Raw genomic sequence first — 21,912 nt, 5'->3', positions numbered from 1 at the left:
ACTGCCTGAGCCCACTGAATGAAATGGAACAAAGCATTTTGTACTGCACATTTCAGTTTGGTTTCCTTTTTCACTTTACTTCACTTGTCATACAGGGGCCTCACCTAAGTTCTGTAAGAAGTTTACATGTTCACAATATAACACACCCGTCACACCTCGGGAAGATTTACCAATACAGTATTTATTTTCTTGCTCATATTTTGATATAATTCCTATGTTACAGTACAATGTGCAATGCTGTATTAAAAACAAAAACCTCTTGAAATTCAAAGGATACTTACTATTCCACTACTACCACCAGAGAGCAGTATTCTATCTTTGTTCTGGCTAGTTTCTCTGTGATCTTAAAGGGTTGTGTATTCAAAACTCTGTGGTAGGAGAGTTAAGATAAAAGTATGACTTTAACATTACCAGCTGAGGGACCTGTCGAAGGTTCAAACATTTTACTGAGCTGTTCATTCACCTTTTGATATAACCTTTTTTAAGTGCCAACCTCAATTCATTAACAAAAATTCTTATGGAAATGAATACTTTCAGGGTAAAAAAAGTGTAAACCTTCTCACAAAATATAAAACGGACACATCCAAAACTTAATATAAACGTGTAGTCATGCATTTGTTAATTGGGCTGCATACTGCTTTATTTGTTTTCTACATCAGTTATCTTACATGTAAAATATATTATTTTTTGTAACGTGATATGTGAATATCTACATTATTCATTTGCATGGGAGAAATTTGTGAATTGGACATTAGGCTCCTCCAAGAGCTGTGATGGTAAAGTACCAGTTGGCAAGGGGACAGTGTGTGCGCATGTCTGTTTTGTCGGTGTGCAAGTTTTTTTTTTTTGCTGAACTGGAGCAGTGTCTAAAGGTTCCTGTATTAACACTTGATCTAAACTCTCTATAAAATGAAATCTAAACAAGTCATATCACAAGCTGTCCTAACAACTGCTGTCAGTTTATAACAAATCACCTGTGTTTATTTTATGAAGATATGCTAACTAACAAACCCATATTGCTGCACGAGACACTGGTCGTTAACTTGTCATAGCCTGAGCTCAGTTGATGTGACCACTCATCACATTGAGTGAAGTCCTGTTTTAGATACTGGCGTAGGTAGGCTCTGTGATGGTTGTTTACTGTAAGGTAGCTGTCGTTCTATAGTGTCCAGTGTGTTGGCTCTATGGAGGCCCTGTCTGGTGCCCCTGAGGAGACCCTTGTTGGGGCCCAGAGGGGTACCCTGATGGAGGTGCCCAGGCCCCAGCGCTGGGTGGACGACTGGGCTCCCCGCTTCCTGACTGGTCGAGCTCAGCGCTGTCGCAGTCCGAGTCGTCGCACAGGGCCCGACTCTGAGGTAGAGGGAGAGAAGAGAAACATTATGCTAGAGGTAGAAGACAAACAACTGAAACCTCAGAGTTATGGGAGGTGTTAATGGTTCTTGTCCGTGGAAGTAGTGTAGATTAGAAACTAGTGGTGGGGAACAGATAAACTAGACTGAACAAAAATATAAATGCAACATGTAAAGTGTTGGTCCCATGTTTCATGAGCTGAAATAACAGATACCCAGATCATTTCCCATGTGCACAAAAAGCTTATTCCTCTCTAATTATGGTCACAAATTTGTTTACATCCCTGTTAGTGAGCATTTCTCCTTTGCCAACTACAGACCACGTGTCTGGCGTCATGTGTGCGAGTAGTTTGCTGATGTCAACATTGTGAACAGAGGGCCCCATGGTGGCAGTGGGGTTATGGACAAGCTATGGACAACAAACACAATTGCATTTTATCGATGACAATTTGAATGCACATAAATACCATGATGAGATCCTGAGGCCCGTTTCTTTTAAGGTATATGTGACCATGAGATGCATATCTCTATTCCCACTCATGTGAAATCCATAGATTAGTGCCTAATGAATTTATTTAAATTGACAGATTTCCTCATATAAACTGTAACAAATTGTTGTATGTTGCGTTTATATTTTTCTTCACATTTTTCTTTCTTCACAAAAATAACACGAGATATACGGTGCATTCGGAAAGTATTCAGACCCCTTCACTTTTTCCACGTTACGTTACAGCCTTATTCTAAAATGGATTAAATTAACATTTTTCCTCATCAATCTACACACATTACCCCATAATTACGAAGTGAAAACAGATTTTTCATATTTTTTGCAAATATATAAAAACCTAATTAAAAAAATACCTTATTTACATATGTATTCAGATCTTTTGCTATGAGACTCTAAATTTAACTCCGGTGCATATTGTTTCCAATGATCATCCTTGAAATGTTTCTATAGCTTGATTGGAGTCTACCTGTGGTAAATTAATTTGATTGGACATGATTTGGAAAGTCACACACCTGTTTATATAATGTCCCACAGTTGACAGTGCATGTCAGATAAAAAAACAAGCCATGAGGTCGAAGGAATTGTCCATAGAGCTCTGAGAAAGGATTGTGTCGAGGCACAGATCTAGGAAGAGTGGCAAAAACAATTCTGCAGCATTGAAGGTCCCCAAGAACACAGTGGCCTCCATCATTCTTAAATGGAAGAAGTTTGGAACCACCAAAGACTCTTCCCAGAGCTGGCCGCCCAGCCAAACTGAGCAATCGGTGGAGAAGGGCCTTGGTCAGGGAGGTGACCAAGAACCTGATGGTCACTCTGACAGAGCTCCAGAGTTCCTCTGTGGAGATGGGAGAACCTCCCAGAAGGACAATCATCTCTGTAGCACTCCACCAATCAGGCCTTTGTGGTAGAGTGGCCAGACGAAAGCCACTCCTCAGTAAAATGCACATGACTGCCTGCTAGGAGTCTGCCAAAAGGCACCTAAAGATTCTCTGGTCTGATGAAACCAAGATTGAACTTTTTGGCCTAAATGCCAAGCGTTACGTCTGGAGGAAACGCGGCACCATCCCTAAACCTGATCCAGAGTGCTCAGGACCTCAGACTGGGGCGAAAGTTCACCTTCCAACAGGACAACGACCCTAAGCACACAGCCAAGGCAACGCAGGAGTGGCTTTGGGACAAGTTTCAAAATCATCCTTGAGTGGCCCAGCCTGAGCCCGGACTTCTCTGGAGACCTGAAAATAGCTGTGCAGTGACGCTCACCCATCCAACCGGACAGATCTTGATAGGATCTGCAGAGAAGAATGGGATAAACTCCCCAAATACAGGTGTGTCAAGCTTGTAGCGTCATACCCAAGAAGACTCGAGGCTGTTATTGCTGCCAAAGGTGCTTCAACAAAGTACTCAACAAAGTACTGAGCAAAGCGTCTGAATACTTATGTGAATGTGATATTTCAGTTGTTTCTATTTAATACATTTGCAAAAAATTCTAAAAAATACTCTGAATACTTTCCGAATGCACTGTATATCCAGTATCAGAGAGAGAGAATTGTGTTGCCTCATTAGGATTCTGTGAAGCGTCCAGCAGGGCTTTGACCTGGCCCAGGGCTCCCTCCCTCTCAGACAGCCCGCCAGAGGCCTGCACCGGGTCAGTGTTGTCTGCTGGGATCTCTGACCCCTGCGACAGGAGGTCATCGCTACGGTCGCCCAGACGGTCGTCCGTGTTGGTGCTGACGACGTCCGGCGTGCCACTGTGGGAGTGGTCGGTGGTGTGGCCCTCTTCGCCATCCGACACAGAGAGGTTCTCCGAGCTGAAGGTAGACACCAACTGGCACTTGGTGATGCTGGTCGGACGTCTGACGAGGATGAACGAGGGAGAAGAGGGAGATGAAAGAAGAGAGGAATCCAGTTTAGTTTCAGTTTTGATCCATTCATTTGATTAATATTGAATATTCATATTTTATAGTCATATTTAATAGTCATATTGAATAGTAATATTGAACAGTCATACTGAACATTCATATTGAATAGTCATACTGAATAGTCATACTGAACAGTCAAACTGAACAGTCAAACTGAACAGTCATACTGAACAGTCACATTGAACAGTCAAACTGAACAGTCATACTGAACAGTCACACTGAACAGTCATATTGAACAGTCATTAAATAGTAATATTCAATAGTCACATTGAACAGTCATACTGAACAGTCATAATGAATAGTCATATTGAACAGTCATATTGAACAGTCATATTGAACAGTCATACTGAACATTCATATTGAATAGTCATACTGAACATTCATATTGAATAGTCATACTGAACAGTCATATTGAAAAGTCATTGAACAGCCATACTGAACAGTCATATTGAATAATCATATCGAATAGTCATTTGGCAGTCATACTGAACAGTCATATTGAACAGTCATGCTGAACAGTCATATTGAACAGTCAAACTGAACAGTCATATTGAACAGTCATACTGAACAGTCATACTGAATAGTCACACTGAATAGTCATACTGAACAGTCATATTGTATAGTCATATTTAATAGTCATATTGAACAGTCAAACTGAACAGTCAAACTGAACAGTCATATTGAACAGTCATATTGAACAGTCATACTGAACAGTCATACTGAACAGTCATATTGAATAGTCATATTGAACAGTCATACTGAACAGTCATATTGAATAGTCATATTGAACAGTCATACTGAACAGTCATATTGAACAGTCATATTGAATAGTCATACTGAACAGTCATACTGAACAGTCATATTGAACAGTCATATTGAATAGTCATATTGAACAGTCATACTGAACGGTCATACTGAACAGTCATATTGAACAGTCATATTGAACAGTCATATTGAATAGTCATATTGAACAGTCATACTGAACGGTCATACTGAACAGTCATACTGAATAGTCATATTGAACGGTCATACTGAACGGTCATATTGAATAGTCATTGAACAGTCATACTGAACAGTCATATTGAACAGTCATACTGAATAGTCATACTGAACAGTCCTTCCTACTGAACATTGAATAACCACTTACACCACTTACACAAAATCTCTGATTAGAATAGTAATATTTTACAAATATTATTTTTATAACGGTACCAAACACTATGACTCCTAAAATGATATCACATTACCATTTAGTGGAGATATCAAAGACATTTTTATCTGTTTTTTGGGCACTGGAGTACAGCAACATGCTGTACTCACCTTCAGTGTTGGGGAGTAGTGACCTACATATAATTCAACTAGTGATTTAACTACATTTTGCAGTAGCTTGGTGGTAGTTGAACTACATTCTAATCTTGGTAGTGCTTTCATTACTTTTGACATGTAGTAGTGTAGCTAACTACTGGAATTACACACTACCTGTTTTGCTAAAATAAAATATGGTTAGGCAAGAATTGTCTTTCTTTTTCAGCATCAGACATGCCTAATTCTCACTTGAAACACAGTTTTCGTGTTTAATGGGCTAAATGACACATTCTGTTAACGTCTGACTCCAGAGTGGTCTGTTCTTGCAATTTGTAGTCTATGACGTTTGAGATTTAGATATGAAAATGTATCACAAAGTAGATTGGATGTAGTGAACTACTTTTTCAACTATATTTTTCTTAAGGGTAGATTTAGTGTATCTTAACTTCTTCCAGTGTGAAGTAATCTGTAGCTTGGTAAACTAGATTTTCCGAGTAGCTTCCCCAACACTGCTCACCGTCTCCGTGGCAACTCCACCTCGCTGTCAACCTCCCCCTCCTCCTCCTCTGAAGACACGCCACGCCTCTGTGGACACAGCAGGGAAAACAGAATGGGTTAGCTAACAGATTCACAGAGATGAAAAGAGAGAGTACATACTGAACATAACTAGCTTCCATTGGGACTGTACCTGTTTGCGTGCGATGGCCGCCCTGTACAGGATAGCTGAGGGAGTGAGATGGCCTGATGCCCCCCGGGGTAACCTCATACCACTCACTCCCTCTTCCTTATCGTCCCCATCGTGGGGCAGGCGTGGGCCGCCCAGCACAGACCCCCTCCCGGCGGCCACCCCCCTTCCACATGGCGAGTCTGGGCTGCTAGAGAAGGGGAACGAGGCTGCGTCCTCACTGGGCGTGTCGCTGCGTGGGGTGGTCTCTGTGAGGTCATCCAGACCCCCTGCGCCCCCCTCGGACCCCCCTAGGCCCGCGGAGGCGCTCAGGCTGCCGCCCCTCTCAAGCCCCCCAACGGTAGGTTCTGCTTTCCCTTGACCCTCAGCCGCCAGTGTGGTGCAGATGAGGTCCGGGCTGGAGGAGGACAGCTGCCTCTGCTGCTGCTCGTGGCCCAGGGCCCGCAGGGCCACGCTGGGTTCCTGGAGCTGCTTGGAGGGGCCCGTGCTGGAGCTGTTGGCCTGGGCAGGGTTTTCCCCGTCGGGAGAGGGTTGAGTGGCCTTCAGGCCGGCAAGGTCCCCGCTGCTGCCCTTGCCAGGCTTGCGGTGGCGGGTCTTGACCCTACGCGAGCGGCTAGGAGACGTGGAGCCCCTGTTGGAGCAGGAGGGGATAGTGACCTGCATCACAGAGGAATCCATCTTGGGAATGATCACCTCTGACTTGAGGATGTCTGGCCTATGAGAACATAATAGAAAAGGAAATGATGGTCAGATGTGAAATAATTGGATAATAAATCTTCAGCTATTTATAATGGTTTCAATCAAGTATTTAGTTTTGCATGATCCACCTCCTTATAGGGTTCAGATAAGAACTACGCTTGTCTCCTATGCTTTTGGCTCTCGGAATGAACTCTCACCTCTTTCCAGAGGGCAGTTTCTGTGGGACATTTCTCTTCTTGATGAGTTTGTCCATGGAGTTGGAGGAGCTAGTCTGTCTGGAGCTGTGGTGCTTGAACAGTCCTGGATACTTCTTATCTAAAGACTGCTCTCTCCTAGGAACACATCAATACCATTCATGTTGATTGCATAAGAAATCGAGAAACTAGTCTGTTCTACATATTCTATTTCTATGACTTGTATCCTCTATAACCCGAAATAGCAGAGACTATTTATCAACTCATTTTGAAACACTGCATGTTCAGAAGGTCTATATGCCATAATAGCTGACATGATTCATGTGATAAATTTGACTTTTCTTTATGCAAATGATCCGAGAATTAGCTAAACAACTAAATAAGCATCGAAGTGCTTTGATTGAGGGAGCCACCTACTTCTGCAGCTCTTTCTCTTTGAGCTCCAGCTGCAGCATGACAGCGTTGAGCTCCATGTAGAGGTTGTTGGTCCTCTCCAGCTTCCTCTCATAGTGCTCCCGGATGTCCAGAGCGTGCCTGAATAGAAAAGAGCGCACAAATGACATCATGCTCCGCATGAAAGGATGCAAGAAGTGTGCCCTGAGACTATTATTTTCTATCTCTTTCTTTTTTCTATCTTCAAAGATAGATAAGGGAAGGGCATTGGATAAAAAGGAACGGTAGACATTTGATGTTAGTGAAACTGCCTGTCGACATGACCATGCGATTACTGTACTATAGTTTCACAGCCCATAACAAGGCACTGCCCACTGGGCACACACTGGTTGAATCAATGCTGTGTCCATGTCATTTCAATGAATTGAGTCTGGGCCCAGTGGGTGGTGGTTTTTCTCTGACACTATCCTGGCATAGCATCACTTCCAGCATCTAAAAGGGAAGAGTAACTCTGCCTGTCAGAGTGTCGTGGTACAGACCTGAGCTCCTCTCTGCGCCGGTTGATCAGTTCCTCGTCCAGTCGGTGCAGACAGGTCCCCTCAGACTTAATCTTCTCAAAGTGCTGCTTCACCTCCTCCCGCCACTCAGCCTGCGCAACACACACACACACACACACACACACACACACACACACACACACACACACACACACACACACACACACACACACACACACACACACACACACACACACACACACACACACACACACACACACACACACACACACACTTAGACACTGGGTATGTGTGTGAGTGTACACGTGCATGCACATATTTGTGCACTCATATCTGTCACTTGGGAACGTGTTTGCTTGTGTATGAGTTCATCAGGTTGTGTGAGATATAGTGTAGAGTAGGCTACCTGAGACTTGAAGTATGTCTCCTGTGGGGTGGAGAGTACATCAGCTGAGGCTATATCCAGATGGAGAAGGATCTGACGGAAAGAGGGTCTATTTCTGGGTTTACAGTTCCTGCAAAGCCAAGGAGATATTTTCAGTCAGAGACAACTTTGGTATATCTACTGTATAATCAATATGGTTCTACGTGGGCCAAGTCTTAAAGGTTTAAAAGGACAGAATTTCCCGCTATCTATTTCCACTGCCGCCTCTCACCTCTCTCTCCTCTTTTCCACCATCCCTCTCTTTCCCTCCCTCCATCTCCACTCACCAGCACTGCCTCAGGAGGATTTTGAAGCCGTCTGGGCAGCTCTCGGGGATAGGGAGGTTCAGGCTGTTGTTGCCCACCCCCCAGATGATGGCAGAGGAGTCCACATCCTTATAGGGGACCTCCCCGGTCAGCATCTCCCACAGCACCACCCCGAACGACCTGCAGTTCACAACACTCCTTATGTTAGTGATCACTGAGATGGGATTGCATTGGTCATCTTTTCTATGGCCAAGAATCTTTCACTTACCAGATGTCTACCTTCTCCGATACGGGTTCATTCCGAATGACCTCTGGGGCCATCCAGGCCACCGTACCAGCGAAGGACATCTTCATGCTCTTATCAATGAGCTCCTTGGAGGTGCCGAAGTCAGAGATCTTCACTAGGTCATCATGGGTAATCAGCATACTTCCAAGGGTAGAAAGAAAACCACTATTATTGTAGATGTTCTTAAGCCAGAAATAGCTAAACATTTTATTAGAAAGAGCTCACTGATTCACTTTGGAGACTTCTAGTCTCTATAAGCCAGGGGTGGACGACATACAGCCCGCCGACCAGACTTGGTCCGCGAGCCCATTCAATCCAGCCCACGGGTGGAATTATAATTTTTTGGGGTGTTAAAAAAACACTCCGGGACACTCTTGAACGGACTTGGTTTTGAGTAGCAAATCGGTCGCAAAAAAAAATATGTACGGCCCTTGGTTGAATTTGGAAATCGCGATGGGGCCCTCGAGCCAAAATGATTGCCCACACCTGATATAGGCGGACGGTTTTGATAATATCGAGCACATGGACTTACTTGGGGGACTTGAGGTCTCTGTGGATGATCTTGTGGAGGTGCAGGTAGTTCATGCCCCCGGCGATGCCCATGGCCCAGTCAATGAGCAGGGAGGGGGTAATCTTCCTGCCTGCTCTCAGCACCTCGTACAGCTGGCCCTGGGCACAGTACTCCATCAGGATACAGTAGCAGGGAGCCTGGGTGCAGATACCCCTGGGGGACAGAGAGGTAGGGAAGAAGGAATGGAGGGAGGGAGGGACAATGATAAAGAGGAGAATACTAGAGTCAATGTCTGATGATGTCATGATGGTTTGCCTGGTCTAGGCTACAATTGCTCGGACCAACAGTTGGGTATATGTTTATACGTTCTACTACTATAGTCATATACATCTCTACATCTCTGTTCTCTTGGGGTCAGGGTCAGGGAGTTTTTCTCACTTGAAGGTGATGATGTTGGGGTGCTTGAGTTTGCGTAGGTGCTTGATCTCCGTCTCCTTGATGTCCCGGACTTTCTTGACGGCCACATCCTCTCCGTGGAACTTCCCCAAGAAGACCGCCCCCTGGGCCCCGCTGCCAACCCATTGCAGGTCCGAGATCTCTTCAAACGGAACCTCCCAGGATTCTAAGAATGCAACATCAACACAAGGAAGCAGTAAGTGACAGGCAGTGGGTGGCAGACGGCTCTAAGCAAACCAGCTGAGATGTATCATATAAACGACATCATCTGTTGCATTTTAATGGTCCACAAGGGAAAGAGATCTACATACAGTGGGGAGAACAAGTATTTGATACACTGACGATTTTGCAGGTTTTCCTACTTACAAAGCATGTAGAGGTCTGTCATTGTTATCATAGGTACACTTCATCTGTGAGAGACGGAATCTAAAACAAAAATCCAGAAAATCACATTGTATGATTTTTAAGTAATTAATTAGCATTTTATTGCATGACATAAGTATTTGATTACCTACTAACCAGTAAGAATTCCAGCTCTCACAGACCTGTTAGTTTTTCTTTAAGAAGCCCTCCTGTTCTCCACTCATTACCTGTATTAACTGCACCTGTTTGAACTCATTACCTGTATAAAAGACACCTGTCCACACACTCAATCAAACAGACTCCAACCTCTCCACAATGGCCAAGACCAGAGAGCTGTGTAAGGACATCAGGGATAAAATTGTAGACCTGCACAAGGCTGGGATGGGCTACAGGACAATAGGCAAGTAGCTTGGTGAGAAGGCAACAACTGTTATTTGAAAATGGAAGAAGTTCAAGATGACGATCAATCACCCTTGGTCTAGGGCTCCATGCAAGATCTCACCTTGTGGGGCATCAATGATCATGAGGAAGGTGAGGGATCATCCCAGAACTACACGGCAAGACCTGGTCAATGACCTGAAGAGAGCTAGGACCACAGTCTCAAAGAAAATCATTAGTAACACACTACGACGTCATGGATTAAAATCCTGCAGCAAGGTCCGTCTGAAGTTTGCCAATGACCATCTGGATGAACCAGAGGAGGAATGGGAGAAGGTCATGTGGTCTGGTGAGACAAAAATAGAGCTTTTTGGTCTAAACTCCACTCGCCGTGTTTGGAGGAAGAAGAAGGATGAGTACAACCCCAAGAACACCATCCCAACAGTGAAGCATGGAGGTGGAAACATCATTCTTTGGGGATGCTTTTCTGCAAAGGGGACAGGACGACTGCACCGTATTGAGGGGAGGATGGATGGGGCCATGTATCGTGAGATCTTGGCCAACAACCTTCCCTCAGTAAGAGCATTGAAGATGGGTCGTGGCTGGGTCTGCCAACGACCCGAAACATACAACCAGGGCAACTAAGGCGGGGCTCCGTAAGAAGCATCTCAAGGTCCTGGAGTGTCCTAGCCAGTCTCCAGACCTGAACCCAATAGAACATCTTTGGAGGGATCTGAAAGTCCGTATTGCCCAGCGACAGCCCCGAAACCTGAAGGATCTGGAGAAGGTCTGTATGGAGGAGTGGGCCAAAATCCCTGCTGCAGTGTGTGCAAACCTGGTCAAGAACTACAGGAAACGTATGATCTCTGTAATTGCAAACAAAGGTTTCTGTACTAAATATTAAGTTCTGCTTTTCTGATGTATCAAATACTTATGTCATGCAATAAAATGCAAATTAATTACTTAAAAATCATACAATGTGATTTTCTGGATTCCGTCTCTCACAGTTGAAGTGTACCTATGATAAAAATTACAGACCTCTACATGCTTTGTAAGCAGGAAAACCTGCAAAATCGGCAGTGTATCAAATACTTGTTCTCCCCACTGTATATATAACTTTCCTATGGAAAAAAGTACTTAATATTGACATATTAATAGGTGTTTTCCCTGTTATAGCATCATAGCTCACGATTGGATCAATATGTGCAGTGTACAGTAAGATTGCAGTTGGAGAGACATGTAGAAGGCAAACAGCTGCACATCTCCCCAGAGCTAATCTCTCATCTCCCATAATCTGTCATAAGAGTACAGTAGATAGATGAATAACTGAGAGTTTGGTCACTGTGAGAAGACAGACGCCAGTAGGCGGAATAAGAGAGACAAGCAGATTAATTCTGCATGAGGTCCACTGAAGTTTTGTGGTCTCCAGGGACCTGCTGCTGTAGAGGCAGCTGTTCTTGTTGTCTCGTTAACCAGCTGTGAATCCACTACCGTAGATAAGACTGTGAATGAGGCTAGTGCAAAGGTAACATCAGCCGCATTATGGCGGAGAGTAGGGGATGGTGGCAGGAAGGCATAGTGAGAGATATAAAAAGAGATAGAAATGTAAGCCATTTTAGTGAATACCCTCCAAAATGAAAAGTAGCAAGGAAGAGCAGCATCTCGAAGTTGAACCTTTTTATTGGATATATAATGCATCACCATGGTTACAGATTTACCTCAACATCTTTACACAGTGAATGACTAACATTTCAAGTGACAATAGATTCAGTATCCTACATGACATCGCCATGTATTTCTGTATTGGTTAAGGTATTCAGTATCCTAAAAGTATACAAAAGTCGTTATTAAACACAGAAGACCTTGTGCTGAAGTGACAAAGAACTGGCTGTTATACTCACTCCACACACCTTCCTGGTTATGCTTGTGTTCGGGGGAGTATGCTTTCCCGATCATGGTCCAGACGGGTTTCAGGCAGCCAAACAGCCCCTCCAGAAACCCTCCACCTCCTTGCTGCATCCGGATGTTGTCTGATTGGCTACGGACGGCCCCAGCCTCCGAGCTAAGCCCTGCCTCTGCCCCGCCCCCACACTGGCAAGCCTCATGCTCGTGTAACTTCAGCACACTGTTGTCAAAGTGGGCCGGGAGCCCGTCGCTAGGGGTGGGGCTGCTGCCGCAGGTGTGGGGGCACCCCTCAACCCCGCCTGGCACCCCTGGTGCCCCACCGGTGTCGATGGACAACACGTTGCGGAGGACACACTGGGTGGGGGTCAGGTCGGTCTCGGGGGTGCAGGCAGGGGTGTCGGCATCCAACCTGCGGAAGGGGGGCTCTGAGATGGGGGTGCTGAAGCCTGAGAGAGAGGGGGAGGGGGCGCGGGGCTCATGGAGGCAGGTCCCACTCATCAGGGGGTCCCACAACACAGTAGCCAAGGATGGATGGGAGTACAGAGGGAGAAGGGGAGGCCTGGATGGGGAGAAACAAAAATGAAGAGGGAAGAAAAAATAAAATGAATCACTATCAATCAGCATAATCCATTAATACCTGCTCTTTTGGCTGTTTGGAGCTGTCCAGTGCTGAAATACACCTGTATCTCAGTTTCTCATTCAAAATAGTGTTTTCTGAATGTTTGGCCTTGTCAGTATGATACATATACTCTCAGAAAATAGGGTACGGTTAGGGTCAGTGGCATACCACAGTTTTGCGAGCCCCCTCAGGTCTTAAAAATGAAAAAATGAAATCAGACCCTTTACTCAGTACTTTGCTGAAGCACCTTTGGCAGCGATTACAGCCTTGAGTCTTCTTGGGTATGATGCTACAAGCTTGGCAAACCTGTATTGGGGAGTTTCTCCCATTCTTTTCTGCAGATCATTTCAAGCTATGTCAGGTTGGATGGGGAGCGTCACTGAACAGCTATTTTCCGGTCTCTCATCAGATGTTAGATTGGGTTCAAGCCCGGGCTCTGCCTGGGCCACTCAAGGACATTCAGACTTGTCCTGAAAGAACTCCTGCGTTGTGTTGGCTGTGTGCTTAGGGTCATTGGAAGGTCATTGGAAGGTCATTGCAAACTCCAAGCGGACTGTCATGTACCTTTTACTGAGGATTGTCTTCCGTCTGGCAACTCTACCACAAAGGCCTGATTGGTGGAGTGCAGATTGGTGGAGTGCAGAAGGAGTTGTCCTTCTGGAAGTTCTCCCGTCTCCACAGGTGAACTCTGGAGTTCTGCCAGAGTGACCATTGTTTCATGGTCACCTCCCTGACCAAGGCTCTTCTCCCCCGATTGATTCGTTTGGCCAGGCGGCTAGCTCTAGGAAGAGTCTTGGCGCTTCCAAACTTTTTTCATTTAAGAATGATTGAGGCTATTCTTCTTGGGGACCTTCAATGCTGCAGAAATGTTTTGGTACTCTTCCCCAGATCTGTGCCTTGACACAATCCTTTCTCTGAGCTCTACGGACAATTCCTTCAACCCCATGGCTTGGTTTTTGCTCTGGCATGCACTGTCAACTGTGGGACCTTATATAGACAGCTGTGTGCCTTTCCAAATCATGTCCAATCAATTGAATTTACCACAGGTGGACTCCAGCCAAGTCGTAGAAACATCTCAAGGATGGTCAATCGAAACAGGATGCACCAAACTCAATTTCGAGTCTCATATCAAAGGGTCTGAATACTTATGTAAATAAGTTTTTTTTTTAAAAATTTTTTAATACATTTGCAAAAAAAATATAAAAACCTGTTTTTGCTTTGTCATTATGGGGTATTGTGTGTAGATCGATGAGATAATTTTTTCAATAAGGCTGTACCGCAACAAAATGTGGGAACAATGGAAGTGGTCTGAATACTTTATGAATGCACTGTATAATCTCACACGGTGCTGTTCTGTACCTTTGTTCTGTACATTTGGGGATAATCTAGTATAATGTAAAAATGTTGTACCCGATATTTGGAATATAAAAGGTACAATCATAGGAGGCATGGCTGAGTCGGAGTGGCATTCAGTTAGTTATTTTTTGGCCACCTGTGATTGAAAGTGGTGTACCAGTTTAAGCAGTCTATGGTTATGTTAATTAAAGTTTGAGCATGTCTGCTGCTAGTTCTGACGTCTTTATAAAGGCTTACATAAAAGTATGTGACAATAAAGAGCTGTAATTAATATTTCAGAGACGTTAACCCAACACTGATCAAACTAGTCAAGAGGTATATGGACCTCTTAAGCGTACTGATTAACGTGTTGACTTGACAGTTGCTCGACCCAGGTTCGAGTCCCAGGCTACCCCCACGAATTCACTACACTGGTGTCAGAAGCGGGATGGCGGAGCGGTGTGAACACATGAGGAGCTTGGTATAGAGAAGAGGTACATTTTTTGTCACTTAAAAGGAACACACGGCTTTGTCACTGTGATGGTACTCTAAAAAGGGAAATTTGTACAAACTGCAAGGATATATACCTATAACTAACAATGGATTTTGCTTACAGGTACCACTACAGTGACAAGCGTTTGGAACCCTTTCAGTACAATTTGGTACCTTCTTTAAGTTTAAGTAGAGTAGAAATGGTTGTAATCAAGTCAACTACAAAGGTGTTGTTCACTCAGCAGAAAGACTGTCTGTAACAGACTAAACATCAGACAGATGGGCCTTACTTTGTGGGAGAAGAGAGGGAGAGAGAGAGAAAAAAATGACTACAGGGAATCAAAAAAATCTTGCTCTACCTTTCTTTAAAAAAAACACTCCTGTGAGAACAAGTCAACCGTTTCAATGCAATTTCTCCTCAGTAAAGACTCAATTATTCAGTAAACCACATTTTAATATCTATGAATCTATGAACGGGATCGAGGCAGTCAAACAGGGCCAAATCATCTGGAATGGGAAATAGTTTTATGAATGAACCAGGAAGATAGCACTGACTACAGAATAAACCTGACCTTTATCCCCAGGGTGATTCCCTTAGGAGTGTCACCATAGGGCAGGAAAGCCTATATATTTGTTACATTATGGATATGGATAGTACTCTGTTGGAATCAATAAGGATGAGTAAGCTGCTATGCTTCTTCTGGTACTGTATGTATTGAATGGTCCTGTTACATGCTTGGCTTGACAGTGTTATGCTGCAACCAATTAATTTACAATACTGTACAAGTCATGGCATTGTATCTCCGTAGAATATGACGAAATTGCATAACTAACCCATTGAGGTGTGTGTGTGTGTGCGTGCGTGCGCGTGCACGTGTGCGTGTGTGTGTAAGTAAGAGAGAGAGAGAACTGCCACATGTACCCAATTTACATTATACGGCAGCCCCTTACTCTGTACTGCACCACCGCATGAGAATCGCGACGCTCGAGCGAATAGAGAGCGTTAAATGGGAAAAACACTGGGCCACAGTGGGAAGGAGCACTTTCGCTCACAAATGCAGGGAGATCTATCTTTAAATAACCAAGGATGTGATGATGACACTCACTAGCATCACAGTCGACGTGCATGAATTAAAGCCCGAACCGTACGAGTCCATCCATGCCAAGTCTAACTGCCGCATCGTCTGTAAATTTACTTAATGTTGGCACCAACACAAACATATTTCGTAATAGATTATCACGCTGCTGCATAAATATGATCTCTCGCATTAATCAGCGATTATGCATTTTCTCCTAGATTGACGTGCTGTTACGCTACAATGTGAACAGAGTACGAACAGAGTACATTGCATGAGGCAAAGACAAACCTACATGAACATCTCATAATGCCTGATTTCCTATTTGATCTATAATACTTGATAGCATGACATTCCCATACCTTTCTGCCTCGTTGATGTCGCGTTGTCAAGTACGGGATGGGTTCAGCTTGCTACATGCGATAATTAAGAACAATTGTCGTTTTTCCTCTCCGGACTTACAGTCGTTTTATTGCGTGAAAGTCCCTTTCCACGAGTTCACGTTATCAGAACGAATCCCAGCGGGCAAATTGTGTTATCAATAACCGGGGAACCATGGAACGTGAGTCGCGCGCTGGGTTGGGGGAGGGAGCTGTCTCCTTCCCAGTGCTGAATTGACGTCACGGAGGAGCAAGCTACCCACAAGGGGGCGCGAATATCGCCCCCACAAAATTGTACAGTGGTTTCCATCTTTTCAGCAACGTTTCATAAACTGTCTTCGAGTCATGTGAGTTCCACTGACTTCTTTGTTCTTTGCTTGAGATGATGCCTTTGGAAATGTTTTGCACACACAATTAATGGTTCAGATACGGTAGGATAACGTGGGGTAACTAGCACTCCCGAAGAACAATGTCCAATTGCTGACACAAGAAAAGCAAAGTTTGGTAAAACATTTGGAATATGGATGATGGTCATGCTTAGAAAAACAAACTATGAAGGCAAATAAGTGGCTACAGTTTAGGCTTTTTTAATCAAATGTTTTTTTTTTATAAAATATTTTTGGGTAACTTATGTTAAAATCATTTTATTTTAAATGTGTTGAGTGATTAACTAAATTAACTAGTGATTAAGTTAAAGTCCAAGTATCACATATTGAGATAAAATGGCATCATCTCACTGTTAATATCCTCACTATGATGAGGTTTTGATGTAAGGTCCCTCTTTTTATTGTCCCATCAAATCATGTCCACATCCTAAAGTATCTACAAAATGACTATGTAACTGATTTAAGTTATTTGGACATGATTTGAACATGATTTGGAAAATGCTAATTTAGTCACTATTGACTTACATCAGATCTAACTTAATTAGATAATATATACACAGTACCAGTCAAAAGTTTGGACACACCTACTCATTCAAGGATTTTTCGAGATTTTTTTCTATTTTATAAATAAATAATAGTGAAGACATCAAAACTATTAAATAACACATATGGAATAATGTAGTAACCAAAAAAGTGTTAAACTAATCCAAATATATGTTATATTTGAGATTCTTCAAAGTAGCCACTTTTGCCTTGAAGACAGCTTTGCACACTATTGGCATTCTCTCAACCAGCTTCACCTGGGATGCTTTTTCAAACATCTTGAAGGAGTTCACACATAAGCTGAGCACTTGTTGATTGCTTTTTTTCTTCACTGTGCGGTCCAACTCATCCCAAACCATCTCAATTGGGTGAGGTCAGGTGATTGTGGAGGCCAGGTCATCTGCTGCAGAAATCCATCACTCCCCTCCTTGATCAAATAGGCCTTACACAGCCTGGAAGTGTATTGGGTCATTATCCTGTTGAAAACAAAGGATAGTCCCACTAAGCACAAACCAGATAGTATGGCGTATCGCTGCAGAATGCGGTGGTAGCCATGCTGGTTAAGTGTGCCTTGAATTCTAAATAAATTGCTGACAGTGTCACCAGCAAGCACCCCCTCACCATCGCACCTACTCCTCCATGCTTCCCGGTGGGAACCACACATGCGGAGATCATCCGTTCACCTACTCCGCATCTCAAAAGGACACGGCGCTTGGAACCAAAAAATTTGACTCATGAGACCAAAGGACAGATTTGCACCAGTCTAATGTCCATTGCTTGTGTTTCTTGGCCCAAGCAAGTCTCTTCTTATTATTAGTGTCCTTTAGTAGTGGTTTCTTTGCAGCAATTGGACCATGAATGCCATATTCACGCAGTCCCCTCTGAACAGTTGATGTTGAGATGTGTCTGTTATTTATTTGGGCTGCAATTTCTGAGGCTGGTCACTCTAATTAACTTATCCTCTGCAGCAGAGGTAACTCTGGGTCTTCCTTTCCTGTGGCGGTCCTCATGAGAGCCAGTTTCATCATAGCTCTTGATGGTTTTTGCAACGGCAGCTTTCCACGTTTTGAAATTTTGAAATTTTACCCATTCACTAACCTTCATGTCTTAAAGTAATGATGGACTGTCGTTTCTCTTTGTTTATTTGAGCTGTTCTTGCCATAATATGGACTTGGTATTTTACCAAATAGGGCTATCTTCTGTATGCCACTCCTACCTTGTCCCAACACAACTGATTGGCTCAAATGCATTAAGAAGGAAAGAAATTCCACAAATTAAGTTTTAACAAGGTACACCTGTTAATTGAAAAACATTCCTGGTGACTACATCATGAAGCTGATTGAGAGAATGCCAAGCGTGTGCAAAGCTGTCATCAAGGCAAAGGGTGGCTACTTTGAAGAATCTAAAATCTAAAATATATTTGGATTTGTTTAACCCTTTTGTAGTTACTACATGATTCCATGTGTGCTATTTCATAGTTCTGATGTCTTCACTTAAGAAATATTCAATCAAATTACCTCAAGAGGTTTTTTTTTTTGGGGGGGGGGGGCTATTTACACCACGCTACCCTATAGTCTAGAATTGATCCACCAAGATCTAGACACCATGATGCATGCACTACTCAAAACGTAATTTGAAATGCCAACAATCAGTGGCGATTTTGCCATGTGAATCTTGGTGGGGGGGATGCATGCCAACAAAGCCACTACACAACACAACACTAAACAATACATGAATTGCACTCTACCCCTGCTTCACCTGGATATCAGCGGAGCCTTGTCTGGCAGTGAAACAGTTCATTCAGCCTCATTTATTGCCTTTTTTTTAAACAGCTGGTATGGCTGAGTGTTTAAACAAATGTGGTTTCTATTGACAATTGAGATGTGCAAACTATGGCATAAGGGGATGACAAGCGGATAAGAGGCAATCCGTAATTTCGATTGCGACATTAATGAGCGAGCTAGGACGGACGTAGTCAATATAACTATTTTAAGTTATACTAAGGTATACTTATACACTTTTGAAGTGTACAGCGACAGAATTCAGAACATGGGCCATTCTTACCGTGTTCTCCCTGTACACCAAGTCAGAACTGTAGGATAAATAAAGGGGGCATATAAGCAGACAGTGAAAGCTCTTACAATATTAGATGATTACACTTTTTAAAAAAGGTTATAGGCTACATGTGCACCACCAAGTCAGAACAGTAGGTGAAATTAAGAGGTGAAAATAGACCAAATTATTAGGGTGAGGCACATGGGCTACTAACAGCTTGCTTACACAACATACACTCAGTATTACTTTCTTAGCTGCAGTATACATATCTCCCTGGCATATTACATCATTTATGCAGCAGCATACAAGACATTTTTGGACTCACCTTCCCAGCACTCGGGGCACTCGGCTGAGATCATTAACATTTCATATTTATTTATTTTTCCATATTTTCTCATTGTTTCTGTGATCAAAAAATACAATTAACATTTAAATTAAATTATTTAAGAGTCCTGTTTAAGTTGTATTTTAGTATTTTGATACCTTGTGCAAGGTCACTGATAAGCATTCAAAACTTTGTGGATGGAGCCTCCCGAGTGATGCAGCGGTCTAAGACACTGCATCACAGTGCAAACTACATTGTTACAGATGCTAGTTCTATACCTGTGCTGGCCACGAATGGGAGACCCATGAGGTGATGCACAATTGGCCAGGCATTGTCCGAGTTAGTGGAGGGTTTGGTTGGCCAGGATGTCCTTGTTGCATCGCACTGTAGTGACTCCTGTGTCGAGCCAGGTGCATGCACGCTGACACGGTCACCAGGTGTACGGTGTTTCCTCTGACATCATTGTTTTGGGGGTGGATGGGTATAATTTGTATGAATAAAATGTATAAGAGCAATATTTAAAATGACTAAATCGGTTAATTTTGTATACATTTATTTAAATTTGCATCGGGCCACTTCTGGGGGGATTCTGGTAAGATGTCGGCAAAGTCGTCTGAATTCCAGTAGACAGAAACGGCCTGATGTACTTGGGCTGATTCTGGGCAGTCATTCATTTTGATTCCGGGCCAAGTCTGAAACCTGATTCCGGAAGAGGGCCGCTTCTGGGCCGATTCTGTGCTCACTTGAACAGAAAGGTGGAACGGCGGTCCTTCGTGTGCAAATTTTGTCTTCAAACTCTCAAGTCTGCTATTCTCTGGATTTATAACTTGAAAAAAAAAAGGTTGAATCATGATGACGTCAGTGATCTTCAGGTCTTAGCTCTAGAAAAAGGGATGAGTTCCCGATTTACAATTCCGTTGGATGAAAGTTCAAAACGTATTTTCCCAGTCGTAGCTCATTTTTGCCGAGTTCCCAGTTGTCTTGAATTCACTAAAGTCAGATTTTGCAGTTCCGAGTTAACAATTGTTTTGAGCGTGGCACAAATCATGCTTCATTGACAGCATGGCCAATGTTGAATGTTTATAATTTTAAACTAGGAAAAGAGACCCTTATTCTTAGACCTGGGACCACACAGACACAGCCACTCCATTGAATAGCAGTTAGCCACTGATTCCTTCCAAACCACTCATTGTTGAATTTGCAATTTCCAACTTGTTGTGTAATGTTTATGTCCAATGGCCGATGAGCACCAATACATTTTATCTATCATTTCTCTTAATTATTTATCTTCATATGACAAGGATTAAAAAGGATTTGCCAGTAGATTGTCGACTTGATTCATGATGATGACTGCTAGCTAAGATTTTGAAAGTATGATGTTGACATGATCAGTCCAATCAAAGCTACCGTAGATAAAACGTGATTCGATGTCATTTTATCTGTGGCAAGTGACCTTTAGCCTTCTTGGATGGGCACTTCTAATTTAACTCTGTGGCAGCACCCAAGGGGCTAGAATTTTCAATGTCTACCCTTAGACTTGGCTGTGATGTAGTGTCCCCATGAGTGACAGAACACTGAGCCAATCACAGTGCAACTCTCTGCATTTTCTGCTGGCTTGCCCCACCACAACAGAAAACACTGAGCTAGGCTGAAACACCTGCATTTTGGAGCTGCCTTACTCAAGAAAACAACAACGAGACCACATGTTTGTATGCAGCTTTATTAACTCAGTGATATTTATATATTGTTTTTACATTGTTTCCAAACTGATAGGTGATATGTATTAATGCCAAAATAACATGCAGAACAATGCCAAATAACATGCAGAACAGGCAAGCCTCCCCCCTCCCCCCCAAAAAAACACAAAAAAAAACATGTGAGGTCAAAACCGGTGGGGCCCTGAATGACAGGTCGCCACTGCCAACATTCAATGTCTACAATTTGTTTTTACAATTTGTTTGGTTCATCCTGGCCATGAAACAAACAGCATCAGTGTGAACCAGAGTATGTGAGTGGAGTTGAGCGGTTGGAAATACCGCACTGCTCAAATGCTCCAGGTCATTTTCAACGTCTCTGCTACAAACCGCTCTGTGCTCAGAAAAGAAAACTGCCGCTTGATATTTTCTCCATTCATTAAAATCACAATTTAACCAACACCCATCTATTTTTGTGACTACCTGGGCCTACCATTTGGTTTTGAATTATTGAAACCAAATCATATGATTTGAATGAAAAGTGTTTGAATAAACATGAAAAGGTGAATGTAAGAAGTGCACATGTCATTTTAAACAGCATATAAACACTCCAAATAGGTCAGGAGCCAGACAGGGAGCCCAAGAAGGAATGGAAAGGAATTATTTAGGCTATATTATTTATATTATTTCAAGGCTATAGCCTACAAATAAATACATTGTGAAGCATTTGCGAGTGTGACACACACAAAAGGCTGGTAGGAACATAAAGCATTCAACATTATTGTATTAAATCATTGTAGTCTATACATTTCGTATATAGGTTGTGACTTACTTATAATTAAATACAA

The 21,912-nt window shown here is 43.1% G+C and overlaps 1 protein-coding gene across 1 annotated transcript; it reads right to left on the bottom strand.

The window, feature by feature from the left end:
- Positions 1-160: 160 nt before the first annotated feature.
- Positions 161-16,292, bottom strand: map3k12 (mitogen-activated protein kinase kinase kinase 12). Its single transcript, XM_021615635.2, has 14 exons — positions 16,044-16,292; positions 12,156-12,718; positions 9,496-9,679; positions 9,079-9,270; positions 8,529-8,687; positions 8,282-8,440; positions 7,977-8,085; positions 7,592-7,701; positions 7,077-7,193; positions 6,663-6,797; positions 5,770-6,481; positions 5,599-5,666; positions 3,413-3,710; positions 161-1,350 (listed from the first exon to the last, which is right to left on the bottom strand). The coding sequence occupies exons 2-14, from the start codon at positions 12,655-12,657 to the stop codon at positions 1,183-1,185; spliced, it is 2,913 nt and encodes a 970-aa protein (XP_021471310.1). The 5' UTR covers positions 12,658-12,718; positions 16,044-16,292; the 3' UTR covers positions 161-1,182.
- Positions 16,293-21,912: the final 5,620 nt, after the last annotated feature.

Source organism: Oncorhynchus mykiss, chromosome 9 (genome assembly GCF_013265735.2).
Source record: "Oncorhynchus mykiss isolate Arlee chromosome 9, USDA_OmykA_1.1, whole genome shotgun sequence".
Lineage (NCBI taxonomy): Eukaryota > Metazoa > Chordata > Actinopteri > Salmoniformes > Salmonidae > Oncorhynchus > Oncorhynchus mykiss.
This window is presented reverse-complemented; position numbering and strand designations above follow the sequence as displayed.